This window comes from Humulus lupulus, chromosome 5 (assembly GCF_963169125.1).
Source record: "Humulus lupulus chromosome 5, drHumLupu1.1, whole genome shotgun sequence".
NCBI classification, from domain to species: Eukaryota; Viridiplantae; Streptophyta; class Magnoliopsida; order Rosales; family Cannabaceae; genus Humulus; species Humulus lupulus.
The window spans coordinates 136,678,253-136,696,957 of NC_084797.1; the positions used below are offsets into that span (position 1 = coordinate 136,678,253).

The window sequence follows — 18,705 nt, forward strand, 5'->3', positions numbered from 1 at the left end:
CATGGAGTAGTGGTTTGGTTCACAACCAACAATTGCTCATCGGGGCATGTCTCTTTAATAGACCCTTCATTTTGCTTATCTCTTCCAGCTTCAAGTCTAGATAAGTGGTCAGCCACTTGGTTCTCCGTCCTTTTCTATCCCGAATTTCCAAGTCAAATTCTTGAAGAAGCAACACCCATCGAATAAGTCGTGGCTTAGCATCCTTTTTGGCAATTAGATACTTGATCGCTGAATGGTCTGTATAAATTACCACTTTAGTCCCCACAAGATAAGCTCTAAACTTGTCAAAAGCAAACACCACCGCCAAAAGCTCTATCTCGGTGGTAGTATATTTCAATTGGGCATCGGCTAATGTTTTGCTTGCATAGTAAATGGAATGAAAAACCTTTTCTTTTTGCTGCCCAAGTACAGCACCCACAGCAAAATCACTAGCATCGCACATCAATTCAAAGGGGAGAGACCAATCCAGAGCTACAATGATTGGTGCGGTGATAAGAGCCTTTTTTAAAGTCACAAATGCTTCTTAACACTCCTTGGTGAACTCAAATACTTGATTCTGCTCAAGTAAGGAACAAAGGGGCTTAGAAATCTTTGAAAAATCATTTATAAACCTCCTATAGAAGCCCGCATGCCCCAAAAAGCTTCTAATCCCCTTGACTGTAATAGGTGGTGGCAATTTTTCTATGACTTCCAGCTTTGCTCTATCCACTTCTATGCCCTTGTTAGAAATTCTATGGCCCAACACAATGCCTTCTTGAACCATGAAATGGCATTTTTCCCAATTGAGTACCAAGTTTGTTTCTTCACATCTAGCCAAGACTTGCTCCAAGTTAGCCAAACAAGTGTCAAAAGACTCCCCAAATACTGAAAAATCATCCATGAAGACTTCAAGAGACTTCTCCACCATATCTAATAATATTACCATCATACAACGTTGGAAAGTGGCGGGGGTGTTGCACAGCCCAAAAGGCATCCTTATAAAGGCAAAGGTGCCATAAGGACAAGTAACGGTAGTTTTCTCTTGGTCTTCTGGCGTGATGGAAATCTGATTATAGCCTAAATACCCATCAAGGAAACAATAAAACTCCTTTCCCGCCAACCGATCATGCATTTGGTCAATGAATGGCAGTGGGAAGTGGTCTTTACGAGTAGCCTTATTAAACTTCCGATACTCCATACAAACACACCACCCCGTCACTTGTCTTGTGGGAATCAACTCATTATTTTCATTAGCGACCGCTGTGCTCCACCTTTTTTAGGAACACACTGAATTGGGCTGACCCAAGAACTATCTGAAATTGGGTAAACAATTCCATAATCAAGCCAATTAATTATCTCTTTTCTAACCACTTCCTTCATGATAGGATTAAGCCTTCGCTGCTGCTCAACAAAATTATTACAGCAATCCTCCAACAGAATTTTATGCATACAAAATGAGAGACTTATCCCATTGATATCCGCCATAGTCCAACCAATGGCCCTTGCGTATTTCTTCAAAACAGCCAGCAACAAACTCTCTTTTTCAGCTCCTAACATGGCTGAAATAATCATAGGCAAGGTCTCATTATCTCTCAAATAAGCATACTTCAAGTGACTAGGCAAAGGCTTCAACTCTAATTTTGGTGGCTCTTGAGTAGAAGGCTTAGGAGGCTTAAAATTCCCTTCCGACAAGTTCAATGACTCAAAAGGCCTACTAAATTTAGCAAAGGGCTGCTTTGACTCCACCCATGTAACTTGGCTTTCTTCCTCTTCACTTAAGTTTTCAAGCTCTTCAAGTGACCTCACCCCCACTCCATCTTTACAAGCTTCCTTATGGAATTTTTCAGCGACAATAGACTCAATTACACTTAGCCTAGAGCATTCCTCAACCTCATCCGGAAACTTCATAGCATTAAACACATTGAAAGTCACTTGTTGGTCATCCACCCTCATAGTAAGCTCCCCTTTTTGTACATCAATCAAGGTCCTCCCGGTAGCTAGAAATGGCCTACCCAAGATAATAGGAACATCTATATCTGCTTCATAATCAAGGATGATGAAATCAGCCGGAAAAATGAACTTATCAACTTGCACAAGTACATCTTCAATTTTTCCTTCCGGGTATGCCATAGAACGATCCGCTAATTGCAAAGTGACTGTGGTTGGCCTTGCTTCTCCAATCCCCAACTTCTTGAAAATTGACATGGGCAGCAAATTGATACTAGCTCCCAAATCACAAAGTGCTCTACCAACATCTCTACCACCAATAGAACAAGGAATTGTGAAGCTGTCCGAATCCTTCAATTTAGGAGGAATTTTACTTTTCAATATAGCACTACAACATTCAGTCAATGCAACTGTTTCAAATTCACCAAGCCTCCTCTTTTTAGTTAAAATATCTTTCAAAAACTTCACATAGTTGGGCATTTGCTCCAAAGCATCCACCAACGGTATATTGATGTGAAGTTGTTTCAAAACATCTAAAAATATCCGGAATTGACTATCTAGTTGCTGCTTTTGAAAGCGCTGAGGAAATGGTGGAGGTGGCTTGCTTATAGGCTTTCCTGTAGCATTTTGCGGAGGAATTGCTGCAGCAATTACTTCAGGATCAGCATTTAAAATTTTTGATTTCACAGCTTTGTCTCCTTTGTCCACACTACTTTGGATTGAAGTGGGCTCACTGTTTCTAGTACAATTATCCTCAGTCAATTCCACATTTTTACCACTCCTCACGGTAATCGCCTTGCAATGCTCCTTGCCATCTTTCCTTGGATTTTCTGTACTAGGCAAGGTGCCTTGTGGTCTATTCCGTAGCTCATTAGCAAGCTGTCCCAATTGAGTTTCTAGATTCCTCAAGGATGTCGCTTGACTCTGAATCACAGCATCGTTCTTGTCCATATATTCCTTCATTTAACTCTCCAAAGAGCTTGATTGAGACACTTGAGGAAGAGGTGGTTGAGCTCTTTGTTGTTGTTGAGAAAACCACGGTGGATATGTAGGCTTGTTTTTCATTGGTGCTCCACTTGAACTAGCTCCTTGACCTCCCCATGAGAAGTTTGGATGCTGCCTCCGCCCCGGATTGTAAGAGTTGGAATATGGGTTATTTCGGTTGGCATTTTGATTCCCCACATAACAAACTGAAGCGGGATTCGAAGGACAACTCTCAAATGCGTGCCCATCTCCACAATAAACACAAGATACATCGGCAAATTGTCCCATAGCAGCTAGTTGTACCATTCCCCCCAAACTCATGTTCTTGAGAAGGTTAGTCATTGAAGAAACTTGAGCGGTCAAAGTTGTCAATGCATCCACTTCAAGTATACCAGCCACTTTTCGACTTGTTGAGGCTCTAACATTGGACCATTGATAATTGTTGCAAGCTATCCTCTCCAAAATCACATAGGCTTCATTGTAGGACTTAGAAAGAATAGCCCCATTAGCTTAAGCATCTAACACCTTACAAGTGGAAGAATTGATCCCATTGTAGAAAGTTTCCATTTGTATACAATGTGGGATCCCATGGTGTGGGCACTCTCTCAATAACTCCTTGAATCTCTCCCAAGCTTCACAAAATGGTTCATCTTCCAGCTGCTGAAATGACATAATTTCATTGCGAAACTTGGCATTTTTGGTAGGAGGGAAGTACTTGATCAAGAATTTTTCAACCAACTCATTCCATGTAGTCACCGAGTCGGGAGGAAGGGTGTTGAGCCAAGCTCTAGCTCAATCCCTCAAAGAGAAAGGGAACAATTTCAACCTTAGGGCCTCATCACTTACTCCTTGTAGCTTGAAGGAATCACTCACCTCCAAAAATGAACGAAGATAAAGATGAGGATCCTCAGTAGGCAGCCCACTAAATTGACCCACTGTTTGCAACATTTGGAACATAACGGGCTTTAACTCAAATTGGGGTGCTTGAATTTTAGGCCTAACAATGCCCGGATTGAGCTCATTAAACATGGGGGAAGCATACTCCCTTATGGCTCCCTCTCTATCATCAGCCATAGCAATTGTGTTAGTGACATTATTAGCACCCTCAACTCCTTCAACCTCTTCAGCCATATTAAGGCGATTTTGAGCCCGTTGTTCCCTTAGTCTTCTTCTAATTGTTCTTTCAATCTCAGGGTCAATAAGAGCTTGTTCAATGTCTTCTTGCTCGTTCATATAGTAAATCACCTGAGAAAACACAAGAGCAAGCAAACAAAGTCAGCTCAAAAAAAAAAATTGCAAGTAATTGATATTACAAAAATTTCTAATTCCAATCCCCGGCAACGACGCCAAAAACTTGTTGTGATCAATTTAATATTTGATTTTAAATACGCAAGTGCACGTAATCACACAAGTAATATAATGACAAGTAAATCGACTCAACAGGGATTGCAAATTAAAAATAAAATAAGCAAAACAATTACTAAACAATTTTTAGAAAATTAAAAATCAAGTGGGTTGTTTATAGGCTAAGCAAAATATTAAAATAAAATGGAAATACTAAAATTAAAATCTGAACTGAACAAGAAAATTGAGAGAAATATATGGATTGCAAAATGGACTTGAATTATTGAGTTCCCCTATATTACTCATCCTGAACAACTTGCGGACATATTGCTGCAGCAATAATCTAGCAAAACTCCCAGGTTAACAAGAATTCATTTAAACACTCATAAAACCTTTCCAAATTTTATGACATTAATTCTTCTACCTAATCAAACATATTCCTATGGAAAATCAGATTTAAGAATACAAATCAAAGTTTAATTCTCAAAAGTTACACAAGGCAAATAACATATCCCTATGTTACTTACTAACATAACCTAACCTAGATTATGACTTGTGTCATCCAAGTTTTTTCCCATTACATTTAATCTTTCCAGTATTAAACATAATTAAATAACTTGCCATTGCTGGCCAAACAACAACAAGAAATTAATATAAGCACACTTGAATGAACAAAGGAGATTTTACTAGAATAAAGTGCAAGAAATTTATAGACTATAACATAGGGTTCATCAACAATTCAAGCCACCTAAAAATTAGTTCATGGCTGAGTTCATAAACATTAATTCACAATCAAAACAGCCCATAATATTCAGATTTAGAATCCTACTCAGAAATTAATAAAATAAAGTTTAGGAAAAAAAGAAAGAACAAATCCAAAATGATGCTTGAGCTTTCTTTGTTGTCCTCCTTCTTCCTTGTTGATATTCTGAGTTATTCTCCTCTCTTTTTTCTGGTTTTCTTTTCCAAAAACGGCTGCTGCCTCCTCTATACGGCTGGAACCTCTTTTTGTGTATATTATTTTTTCTCCTCCCTTTCCCAAAAGTACCATAATGCCCCTTTTTCTCCAAAAACATCAATTCCTCCTTTCTCTTTTTGTCTTTTTCTCCAATATATTGACTAATTCTTTCTGCCCTTGCCACCTCAGCCAAAATTTCCAGCTTACTCATTGACTGCCACGTGTTCCAAGTGCCCAAAAGTTGCCTGATCAAAATGCTTCTGTTTTGCTGCAGCAAACCTGATAATTCAGCCATCAACAACAAAATTAAATCAAAATAGTTTCCCATGTTAGTTCATTCCTTGTGCGAATATTTATCCATGAAACTATTACCTTTAACCCAATACCTTTTAAAAACTAAAAAAAATAATTAAACTTAATTAAGATAATGAAAACATCAAGGCTAGCTACAAAAGCTAAAAATAAACTAACATCAGCCATAATTTTTTCACAATTATAAGTTCAAAAGCACATGAAATAACTCTTTATTCAATAGTTATCACACCCCCAAACTTACAACATTACTCGTCCTCAAGTGATGACTCTAAAAACAAAATACAACTAACAAAAGACACAAAAGGTCAGTCCAGAGCTACGAGATTTATAGGAAAGGTAATTTTATAACTCTATAATTTTAGAGAAAGAGGGAGATGACGTGGAAGAGAGAGGGAAAGGGATGGTAGTTAGAGGTTGAGAGATTATTTCCTAGGTGGTTTGATGGATAGATTATTCCTCGATTATTTAATAAAAATATTACTAAGATAATGTAGAGATATTCTCTCTAGAAGTTAGGATTCTATTTTATTTAATTTTCAAATTTGAGAGTAGTTGGAGTAGAATTAGGAGAGAAGTTGAGACTCTAACCCTATAAATAGACATTTTATGCTCTTAATTTTCTCACAACTTTGAAATAACTCTCAAGCTCTTGGTGTTATTATTTGAGATAGGCATTGTTGTGAAGGCTCGAGATTTTGAGGTATTGATCTTTTGGTTCTAGGGTGAAGGTATGATTTTATGAGATTTAGAATTATTGAAAGTATAGTTTTATTATAAGTCTCTAATTTAAATCATTTATGTCATATGTAAGGTTTGGACGAGATCTATTAGCATAAGCAGTCTCTTTTCTTCCCTTTCCACACTCAAGGTAAGGAAAGTTGGTTACTTTAGTTTATGACCTAGTTTGTGATTTGTATGACCCTAACATTTCAGGTACAAAAAAGAAGAAAGTGTAGTTGTACCTAAGGTGTTCAGAAATGTATGATGGACCTAAGTGATATCCAGTAGGCTCGGTTGCCAAAATTGTATGACGGACTTATGTCCGGGGCTTAATTGCCACCCTTGAATAAGCACTTATCTTTTTCTTATACTTGTCTTGTTATTATGACTATTATGACTTATGATTATGACCTATGACTATGACCTATAATTATGACCTTTTATGACTTATAGTTAAGATCTAGATTATGTTTGCGTTTTAGGGTATTATGAACTTTTGTATGATTCATGATATGTTTGTTATGGTTACTTGTTATATGACTTTTGTTTGTATTTTCCTTACTGGGCTTAGAAGCTCACTCCTTATGATGTTTATGTAAAAATAATTGAGGTTAGAATGGTCGGTGGTGAGTGGGACCTAAGAGCTTAGTGATGTATTTGTGGGGACCATATAGTCGAGGAATGATCAACGGTCAAAGAATTTTTTTTAGTATTTTTATTTTCAAATATTTGAATGTTGCTCTTAAATTTTGTTACAAAACATATTTTATTTTTGTAAAGACATGGGATCTCTTTGCTTATTATGATTTTCTTAAATAAAGGAACAATATTTATGTTTAAGATCCAACGCTCTGTTCTGGATAATATTATGAGAAATTAGGGCGTTACAAGTAGTACCAGAGCCACGACTATATTGGTCCTGAATGTTCTCATGAAATACTACAAGAAAAAATAGTATTCATAACACTTAAAAACTGCTAACCGGAAGTATTTATAACACTTCTAAAACGCTAACATAGCCCTTGTTATTAAAAGTCCTGTCTTTTCTATAACAGTTTTTTAATGCTATGTTCGATGTTATCTTAAAATATTCAACAACACATTTTTTGTTGCTATCATATTAAAATAATATCGTTTAGTTAGAGTAATTGGTTATAAATTTGAAGTTTAATCTTAAACTTTTTGCGTAACACTTTTCAACTGTTATAATTGATTATTTTTATAGCATTTTTAGTTTATTATATTATATAAATCATAACATTTTATTATATAAGTATCCAAATCAGCCATAAATGTCATATTAAAGGTCCAGTAATAAAATTTTGTTATTTTAGTCTATATAATAGGTTTTTAATTGTGTTGTGCAAGGATAATTATAAGTTTTTTTAAAATAAAAAAGTTTTTATTATTGTATTTAGATAAAAAAAAATAACAAAATTAATCACAAAATGTAATATTCAATAGATTGATAAACCATATGTATTACATTAAACAAGAACTAATTCAAACCATGATTGTGGCTACTTCATGAGATCTTAGTTCTAACTTAAGTTTGAAGCATACATAATAAAGTTCTATAATCTTGAACATCTTTTACTTCAAAAATGAAAAACAAAAACATAGCAAGATACACAAAAAGTAAACCATGAAACTTGCTCCATCCTTCAATTCATCATCCATTGTGCACTTGTCTTTGTTGTTGGTTGATTTCCTTAGCTGCATAAGAATTTAAATAATTAATGCTTAAACTTAAAGTTAATTGTAAACTAAAAGTGATGACTCCTCAACATCATCATTAGAGAGAATTAAGGCAGTCTCTTTGATTGATTTCATGACCAATAAATAAGAGACCAAAAATTGAATGAAAGTTAATAGAAGAATTAATAAACAGATCAACAATAGCTACGCCTCCATTATAGAAAGAGAATAAAGAAGATTGACAACATACGTATAATCAAATTCCAACTGAAGATAGTTTTAGTTTCTCAAGTCAGCATACTCAATTGCAATCATATGAAAAATAAAAAATAAATAAATAAACATGATCAAAGCTTCTATTCTAGTCAATAGAATATCTGCATAACATAGTATATGATCTATTGCTCTATCTTAAGACGGTTTTTATACTCAATCAAAAGTTGAATGCATGAATTCAACCAAACAGACCATTCTATTATTACAGAAAAATTGCATAGTAAATAAAAAGCAAAGCAACCCCATGGCTACAAATGAGGAAAAACTAAACAGAAACCAAATGAGAGACCCAATAAATGGTCAACCCCATGGACAAGGCAAGCCAAGATGACAACAAGCAGTAACAAGTTCCTGAAATGCTAGAAAATCAACTAGAAAACAAAATGAAGAATCAAACAAAGCATGGGAACAACTGCAAGATGAAAACTAAAATAAATAAACAATATAACAAGTGAATGCAAATCCAATCCCATAACTATCATATAAACTATAACTTACCCAAGCTATAAATAAGAAAAGAGAATACAGTGCAAAAAAAAAAATCAAACTTGTCAAACAACTTGCTGCCATTAAGACATTAGTTTTTCAGAAAGTAGGGAGCAATGAAGACATAAAGTGTTTCATAACCTTCTTCAGAAAGCAAGGCAAAGGCTTGATACACTACAAACATAATAAAGCAAAGTTTTTTTTCAAATAATAAAAAAAACAGCTATATGTCCTTTACTGATATTAAATGTACAAAAGATAGTTTAAATATAAATAGATAGAATATATAACCTTCATGATAATATTTTTTCTTAGAAGTAATAAACAATGGCATCCCCTATAGTAATACAAATTAAAACAAGGAAATACAAATCAATGCAACTTAATCTTAACTAGAGTTTATAAGAGCAAGCACATTCCTACCGAATTCCCAATAACTTAGTAATATAGTCAGAATTTGGTATTATTCAATTGTATGCACTACTAGGAAACAAGGAAATTGTTAAAGTAATTGGACCTATGTAATTGTGGCATGATTAAATTACCAAATTTTAAAAAATAGACCAACAGTAGAAGCAAAATAGACCAACAGTAGCAGTAAAAAAACAACACAAACCAGTAACAAAATACACCAAAGCCAATAGCAAAATACATAATCTATGCCATTAAACGAGTAGCAAAATGCACCAAAGATGTTAATTCCAGCTACCTTCATGGCATGGTAAACTCTCAAGTCATGACTACTAAATTATGTAGTATCCTGAGGAAACATAAAAAGAAATAGAAAAAAAATACCCAAACTAGAAAACACATAAAAAAAACTTGTTATTAAACACAAAAGATGGGGGGCATTAACACATAAAAAAATGACAAGGAAATCTCAAAATACGGACACAAAAACACGTTTAAAACTATTTCTAAATCATGCATACTTATAGTTACTTCAAGGACAGTTCAATTCTATTCACACTACGAGTTGGTATTCTTATGCTCTTTAGTAGAAATATCACCCAAAAATGTGTCTTTCAGTAAATTAATCAAAGATTTTCAAGGCAAACGAATGAAACATACCCAAAAAAAAAGCAAGTTATAGACAAAATTATGGACTGTCCAATACTCAAAAATAGAACTTATATATATGTATGCTATCCATAAACACTGAGAGACATATCAGAGGAGTCATGAAAGCAATATAATTCACGAGCTGTTTCTCATTGCTGTAAGCATAACCCACAAAAGAACGGCACAGGAAGAGAATAGTGCTCTCAATTGCTGCCTCTGTTGTTGCTATAAACATTGTTGCCCAAACAGCTAACCGTGCTGCTTCTGGTTTACCAGCACCTAATTCGTTCGACACTCTTGTGCTGTAAAACCAATATGAAATCAACATTGTGTCACTCTTTTATTCCCATCCCTTTCTCTTCACGTTTCAGCGATACATAACAATTACTTTGTTCCATGTATTACCAGATCGAAAGGGATATTTTTAAAAACAATTCATTGTCATCATGTACCACTAATTCATATATGAGACTATCATATACATTTTGTTATACATTATAGTTAGAGTTTCATTCCTTATACAATACTTGATCACATGCCAAGATCAAATGTGAAATGTATATATTTTTTCAATTTATCAGTAGTGGCCAAGGTCATTTTGTAAATATATATTTATATATCTATAGAGGCTACATATACAAGGGCTTTCTAATTAATCATGCAAAGTACGTAAGTGAAACGAAAAAAATGCATCAAAAGGCAAACCTTGTAGCAACTCCAACTCCGTATGATATGGTGAAGTGCAATGTTGAGATGGTTAGGCTGTTTGGAAAAGATCAGAAAGAAAAACTAAATATAAGCACATCAAATTTACAATAGAACTAATTATATATAAACAAAAATAAGTTAGCGGTGAAAGTATCATAGTATTGACCGTTTACCAGAACTAGTTTATAAACTGAGGCTATCTCAACCTAGTAAGCAATGTCAACAAGGATTAGAAAGGCTCCTTTTATAGACAGTTTCAGGTGCGGCTTAAGTTGTCATAGCTATAATAGGCCCAGAGATGTTCTTTCTATATATTTTGACTTTGACTAACATTGTATCAGCCCCTGCCCTTAACACTTCAAATTTACCAATTTTATCCTTGCCTTGTATTTTCTCAACAGCATAGAGCATAGATGGTGAATTTGTAACATACCATATCGATAGCACTGAAGTCTCCAGCTTTGGATTCGGTAGAAGACCAGATAGCAGTATAAGCAGCTCACATGACCACCATTTAAGATTATTTTCACAAGTGTGCAAGGTAAATAAGTAAAAATAAATAAAAATAAAAAAGTGATGCCAAAAGCAGATACAATATATTAAAACAAAATTTGAAAAGAGAAAAATTTACCAAACCATTACAATAGAAGGGACATGGGCTACCAGAACTGCCAGAACTGGTGATAGACATTTATTTAGTGATGGGTAACAAAAAGTAATAAACATTTATTTAAAAGAATTTAGTGAATCAAGTTTAAATTAGTAATAACAATGTATCTATGCATCATCCATATGTTGGATTCTCAATAGGGAGGTACTAATGAATGTGATAACACAAACAGATACACAAGTTCATGACCCTACATAATATGATGTTTTAAACACGTATGTTAGTTTTCAGTGCTCTAAATGAAATTCATCAAGGTCTTAGCATGAATAACATCATAAAGATCTAACAGTGCTAAAAGTTGTAGCCCATGTCTAAAAGTGAAGTAATAGGCAGTTCTGGTTGGAATAAAAAACAATAAGCATTATCTTTTCTTCTTTTTTTTGGTTCAAAATACATTACATGATATAAGAGCAACAAAGACTCATTTTCTCCTTTGTTACTCTTCAATAATCCCATTTTTGTGCCCGAAACCTCACAAGCCAAACTAAAGCAGCAATCAAGTGAGATTCACTGACCTATTTGCATGTCTCTTTCTCGATTTAGAAGCCCAGGCTTGAAGCAAAGGCTAAAGCAATTTTATGGTTTTTGGGTCTCCTAGCAGTATGAGCATCTTCAAAAGTGGCATAAAGAAGCAAATTAGAGCAGTTATAACATGTTATTTAATGTAATCTCTCAAATAATCTATCTTAAAAATCTTGGGCTGAATTAGTAACATTGTTTTTTTGCCTTAGAAACTAAATGATGAAGCTCCAACAAAAGGTAAAAGGAAGATAGTACTGCTTGTGCTTTAGAAAAATAAAGAACACAACATTATTGTAGAAAAGAAGAAAAAAGCGAAAGGAAGTGTCTGAACGAGTAAAGAAACTGAAAACACAGTAAAGAGAATAATTATTACTTTGCGAATTATTAGAGGAAAAAGGAAGTGCTATCGGCATCGTTGCAAAGCACACTTGTTCCTTCCCTGTGGCACAAATCAGAGGGTTCCCCACAATGCTGTGTCAATTCAAAAATTAAAGCCGTTGAATTATTATGTTACAAAAGTTTTTCTTCTTCAACAACAATGCAACAGAGAAAATAATAACCACAACAACAATTACAATATAGAAAATGACTTACTTGAAGGTCTTGGCAGGCAACCTTGGTACTGGTTGAACAAGTTCTTAATGTCCATCAAAGCTTGAACTGCAAATTTTGTTTGTAGAGAAAAAGATAGATTACTCAGAAAACTCTACGTACCTTCATAATTAACCCCTTTGGAAGAAAGCACACCATTTGTGTAATCCAACAAGCATGAAAAGGCAATGAAGAAGAAAGCAACAACATACTTATTTTGACTACTTATTATAAAAAAAATATTTTGTCACTAATTGTTTTAACGAATAAATTAATAATGTTAACATGGGTATGCCTACAAAAATAAACATAATCAGATGACAATATATCTTCTAATACAAATTTTCTAGCCACTTTACATTGAGAACGAATTCAAGGGAGTGTAAATCATAGATTTAAATAAGCATAATGAAATACCCATGAGCAACTTCAATATTCAAATCCCAAGCCCCAAATAATATCTGACTTTCACAAAGACACGGAAACAACTTCAATCTACAAACCCCAAATTGTATCTGATTTTGGGATGTAGAATTTGCATTAGACTACTGAAGTATTGCAACACCCTGTAAATAATTAAAAAATAATGTACAAACTTGCAAAAAAACCAATTTCCCCAAGAATTTTCTTGAGAAACAAAAGGAAAAAAAATACAAAGATGGAAGATTGAAACCTGATGGAAGATAGACCATTAACTTGGAACTAACCTGGTACAAGACCGTCGTAGACCCACAAGTCGAGCCACACCGTAGACCCACCACCGCAAGCACTGTCGCACCCACGAGCCAGCCACGCCGTAGACCCACGAGTCAGGCATCCCTGTCACACGACCCAAGTCGTGGGCCCCCGTCACCTTGTTACACACCTGCAACAAACAGAGAGAAAGAAAGAAAGATTGAACGGGAGAGTAGCTCAGAGAGAAAGATAGAGCGAGAGAGAGTTACTGAGTGTGAGAGAGAAATAGAGGAGGCGTGAAGGGTTATTAGGGATTCAACCTTAGAGATTAGGGATTTGCTTCTGTCTTTCATTTGGCGCCTAAGTGTATTTCGTTTACCGCCTGATTTCATTTCATTTTAGTAAAATATTTTAGTCTTTTTCTATTAGCATGCGACAATAGCACTTTTTAAAATATGTGATATTTTAATGTAATATATGGGCATAATTGTTGTAGTGACACACGAAAGCTACAAAGGACCAACTCGCTACCAAGTAAGTATACTCATTTTTTAATATGTTCGTAATGCTTTTTTGTATGATCTATTTTCATAACATAGCACAATGGACCCTATTGTTGTTAGAAAATTTAATGCAGTAAGGAGAATAACCGACCCTAAAGATAGTATGGAACGAGGCTTTGTTTGGCAAAAGTGTAACGATTGAGGATATTTGAAGATATTTGAAGATAGTATGGATAGGATTTCACGAAATTTTAGAATATTTGAAGATATCAATTTACCAAATGGGGAGATAGATGAAGGAGTACACCAATTAGCAAATACTCTTAGGAAATGATTTCTTAGTCATGTTCCTCTCACTTAAAGATTTATCTACACCAAAGAGGATTATGAGGACTTCAATCAGGACATGCTAGAAGAAGGATCCGATGTGGAGGATTAGATGAATATAAGAACACATCATTAAGTTTTATTTTTATGTTATTTTATTTTTAGAATTTTTCGATAGTTTGTAAATAATTTCTTATTTTAATAAAACATGTTATTTTCTTTTTTTTTTCACTGTTTAGTAAATGTTAAGAATTTTTTTATTCAACTGAAAATGTAAGGTTTAAATTCCCCTCTTATGGGTTACCCCATTTGCTTTGCATTATTAGATTGGATCTAATTAAAATTAACAATAATTAATAAAGAAAGGGTTAAAATTCTTGTCTTTTGGGTTCAAGTGGAAGTTAGGGGGGCCTTAGTAGTGGGTACGACATACTGAACCTACTTGTCCTCCATGAAAGATTCAATTGTTAAGGCCCATTTACCCGAGTTGGACTTAATTGTAATAGGGTAGTTTATACTAGATAGATGGACCTAATAGACAGTAGTACAATAGGATAAGTTAAGATGTCTGCTTGTTTTCTTTGTCTTAGCTTTTACATTTTTCTCTTTTGGGGAAAAAGAAAGGAAATATGGAGCAGGAACCAAGAAGATCTGAAAGACTAAATGGCCAAGAAAAAGGACAGGGAAGAGGTCGAGGAAGGGGGAGAAGGAGAGGAAGAGGAGTAGCCACTACCCCTATATATGAAGAATTTGCAAATATGCCAGCAGCACCGGAAGTGCTAGAAGCACCTAATGAAGCGGAAGAACCGACAACTGCTACTGCTCGAGAAAACTTGGAAAAAGAGTGCCTGTCTTAGGGCAGAGCTAAGGAGGAGAGAAGAAGAATTCCAAACAAACCAAGGACAACAAAAACAAGTGATGCAACAAGTCATTCCTTTAGCACAATTATTCCAGTTGGTAGAACCTCGCTACAAGGCAGTATATGAACCCTTTAGGAAGCAGCAACCACCTAACTTCGAGGGCAAATCAGACCCAATAGAAGCAGAAGAATTTCTTCGCTCAATAGAATCTATCTTAGAACACATGCAATTGGGTAATGAGGACAGAGTCTCGTGTGCCTCAAGTTTACTAAAGAAAGACTCCTGCATCTAGTGGGATATAGTGAAGCAAACTCGAGATGTAAACATTATGACATGGGACGAGTTTGTCCAGGTGTTCAACAAAAAGTATTATTGTCCTGTGATTCTAGCCACAAGGCTGGACTAATTCATCGCGCTTACTCAAGGGAATTCGATTGTGACAGAGTATGCTAGGAAGTTTGATAGACTGGCTAAGTTCACGGCATACATGATAGCCTGGGACTTAAAGCTAATTCGGGGAATAACCACATATATAGAAACATTGGAAATGGCCTTGGAAGACGAACAGGCGAAAGACCGAATCTGGAAAGAAGGTGTAGCCCAAAGGGACTCTAGAAAGAACAATAATGAACAGAATGATCACAAGCGAAAACATGACAGTAGTCACAACCAAAAGGGCGATAAGAAAGGAAAGACTGCACTGGAAGGCAACGGAAACAAGAAGCCTTACGTGGAGTATCCCCAATGCCCTATCTGTAAGAGGAAGCATTCAGGAGAATGAAAATACAAGACTAATGGTTATTTCAATTTTGGAGAAGAGGGTCATACAAAGAAGGACTGCCAAAAATTGAAGGACCAAAAGAAGGATCATAAGCTGGTACCATCCAGGGATTATGCTCTTACAAAAGGTGAGGCAAAAACTAGCAATATAGTAGTATCAGGTCAAATCACTATCTCTGGAAAACCATTCAATGTTTTAGTCGATTCAGGAGCAACACATTCCTTTGTCTCTTTGAATATGAATGATAGCTTAGATAAACCGTGCGAACTTTTTAGAGAAAAGTTTGTTACGGAACTACCCTCGGGGGAAAGAATGCTATCTCGTAGAGGGGTGCGTAGCATTGTGGTTAGAATTGAAGGAAGAGAGTTACCAGTAGATTTGATCGAGTTAGACCTTAAGGATTATGATTGTAATGCCCTACTACCCAGGGACCATTACGTTGTGCAATTTAAATAGTGCTAAACTCAATAATTTAGTCATTTGGCCATAATCATGTAACTAAGTGTGATTAACAGTTTAGGGTTAAAGATACAACATTTCACTAAAACGTTTACGGTATACATTGGGATCCCAAAATATATTTTAAATGTTAATTACAATAAAATATTTACAACCAGCCGACCTAAGCGGCAAAATAGGGTTTAACCCTAGTTCCTCTTTGAACCCTCAATCGTGGTGGTCGAACAGTTGCATATGTACACATCGTCACCTAAGCTCTCCAACTCAAGGATGGTCCAGCTTTCTTTTGCCTTTACCTACACAACATAGCACACGTGAGCCGAAGCTCAGCAAGAAAACTCAATATGCTCATGAACAGGTAATAACATGTCATTGAATCATAATAGGCATGCATAGCAATAATAACCTTTTTCATGCATGCATGAAAGTCCAAATAAATGATTATGGGCCCTGCCACTCTATAGATGACTCTCCAGTCAATCTGGGAATAGATGGCTAATGTGTCCAACTTTGAATAGGTGACTAATAAGTCACACACTTGGGCTCTGCACCCTAATAAGATAAGTGACTAATGAGTCACACACTTGGGCTCCGCACCCTAATTAGATAAGTGATAAATGAGTCACGCACTTGGGCTCTGCACCCTAATCAGATAAGTGAAAAATGAGTCACAAACTTGAACCAGATAAGTGACTAATGAGTCACGAACTTGTACCAGATAAGTGACTAATGAGTCACGAACTTGAACCAGATAAGTGACTAATGAGTCACGAACTTGATAGGTGACTAATGAGTCTTACACTTGGGATCTACACCCTAATCAGATAAGTGACTAATGAGTCACGAACTTGGGCTCCACACCCTAAGCCATGTGACATAACAGTTACCTGAGACATTTGGCCCAGGCTCTATGTAACTATCCTTTAGACTAGACAAGCGCTTTTATTTTCATCGAACTTGAGGTCAGTCAAGCATTTAATACTCATGATGATTCATTTAATGCTCATGTTGATTATATCTAATCATTTCAGCTCTACATTCAATACGCTTATCCCGCTCTTGACTCATAGGTCAATTCCATACGACTCATGTTGTTTCTGACTAATGAGTCAGTACCACTCACAAGTAAGCAATGCACCCAGGCATATATCATATGTCAAATATCCTAATATAAGGCATTCAGCATGCTTACTCAACATTCACTAGCATAATTATGATCATGCACATTTACAGAGACTCAAGCTCTGATCAATCTCATATTCAACATTCATGCCATGGCCTAATCACATTTATCTTATGCATCACATGCATCACATATTGGGTGCAGTTTTCTTACCTTTAGCCAAGCACAGGTTACCAATAAACAAGCCACAAGCACGATCCTTTTTCCAAGCCCCTAGAGATAACCTAGTCACAACCATAATATAAAACATCATCAAAATGAGTAGATAAATACTTCTGGACCAAGTCCTAGCCTCCGGGACGTCGAATCCTACTCAAATGGGTAGTAAGAACGATCCTGAGCCCTTAGGTTTAAGTTCCCATGACTAAAAACCCATTTTGGCCATTTCTGCACTTTTGGGCCGCGGCCCCAAAAACCCAGCCCGCGGCCTGATCAAGAACATGGGCTAAACCCCTCTCTGTCTGCGTCATGGGCCGCGACTTGAAAAAAAGGGGAAGTGGCCCAAAGTGCCCCCAACAGCCAAAACCCTCTTTTTTTTCAAGCCTAGGCCGCGGCCCAACCACGAACACAACCATGAAACTCTGATTTTCCCACTTTAAATCCTTCCAAAAACCTATCCAAACATACCCAAATCTCATAAACAAAGTTCCCAATCATCTCATTGCCCCTAAACCATCAAAACCCAAGTTTCAATTCATCCGAAGCCCAAGAGCGCCACTGAGGTGAGGAGTATTCTTGGCTTACCAGGATACTATAGATGATTTGTTGAAGGGTTCTCAAAAATAGCTATACCCTTAACACATTTAACAAGGAAGAACCAGAAGTTCACGTGAACAGAGAAGTGTGAAGAAAGTTTTCAATCTATTTACTCAAAAATGGCTCCTGATGACGTGGCAAGAATTTCTTACACGTGGTTGGCACGTGACAGTTTTGAAGTGAAGAGAAGTTGTTCCCCTATCGACTAGATGATTATTGCTTCATAAGATCCAGTGTTTAGATGTGACCAGGGTGGTCGCATGCTTCTATTTACTTCCTTTAAGATGCATAATCTTGTAATAACTACATGTATTATATTTCCTTTTTATTGCCTTGATACGCGGATATTAAGGATAATTAAGGCCCATCGGTCCATGTAACCTCCTTGAGCCTATAAATAAGATTGAGAAGGCTCAAGGAATGGACTTTTGGGGGAACTCTTGGACTTTCAATCTTTGTATTCAAAGAGAAAAGCATAGTGTTATTATCCACCGAAAGTTGTAATCCTCCTGAGGCTTGTGAAACTCAAGAACCCTAGTTCTTTGATCACGTCATTGGGATTCAATACCAATAAGAACACTAAGTGGACGTAGGTTATTACCACACAGTTGGGGCCGAACCACTATAAATTACTTGTGTCAATTTATTCCCATTTGATTCCCTTCTTGATTTACTTTTTGTTCTTTGTCGTTATTTTGACTCCGTGTCATTGGCCAAATCAAGGGTCAACATTTTGGTGCTTGCATTGAGAGATTAGTCAAAAAGATTTAGGAAGATCAAATGGCGAAGACATCCAAGAGAGCTGGACAGGCTACTGGCGATGTGTCATCTCAACCTCCTCCTCCAAATGTGGCTGAAAATGAACCACACCTGGATTTTGAAGAGGAGGAAATGGATTCCG

At 36.0% G+C, this 18,705-nt stretch overlaps 1 protein-coding gene and 1 non-coding gene across 2 annotated transcripts; one reads left to right on the forward strand and one right to left on the reverse strand.

Moving 5' to 3' along the window:
* Nucleotides 1–3,493: 3,493 nt before the first annotated feature.
* LOC133781189 (small nucleolar RNA R71) lies at nucleotides 3,494–3,600 on the forward strand. The gene has a single exon (XR_009869979.1). It is a non-coding gene; the product is annotated as a small nucleolar RNA R71 (small nucleolar RNA).
* A 4,921-nt stretch (nucleotides 3,601–8,521) lies between these two features.
* LOC133779512 (protein DETOXIFICATION 3-like) lies at nucleotides 8,522–13,077 on the reverse strand. Its single transcript, XM_062219466.1, has 7 exons — nucleotides 12,968–13,077; nucleotides 12,764–12,826; nucleotides 12,384–12,481; nucleotides 12,245–12,329; nucleotides 10,475–10,531; nucleotides 9,865–10,071; nucleotides 8,522–8,633 (listed from the first exon to the last, which is right to left on the reverse strand). Exons 1-7 carry the CDS (start codon nucleotides 13,075–13,077, stop codon nucleotides 8,522–8,524), a joined length of 732 nt encoding a protein of 243 aa, XP_062075450.1.
* Nucleotides 13,078–18,705: the final 5,628 nt, after the last annotated feature.

What these genes read in the sequence shown, in the direction of transcription:
- LOC133779512 (XM_062219466.1), bottom strand. Translation starts at nt 13,077, where the DNA reads ATGCCTGACTCGTGGGTCTACGGCGTGGCTGGCTCGTGGGTGCGACAG. An exon ending in AAAATCAGATACAATTTGGG is followed by an intron (nt 12,482 to 12,763) that starts GTTTGTAGATTG and finishes TATAATAAGTAG; the next exon opens with TCAAAATAAGTATGTTGTTG. An exon ending in CCTCTGATATGTCTCTCAGT is followed by an intron (nt 8,634 to 9,864) that starts GTTTATGGATAG and finishes TTCATCTTGCAG; the next exon opens with TTGTTCCCATGCTTTGTTTG.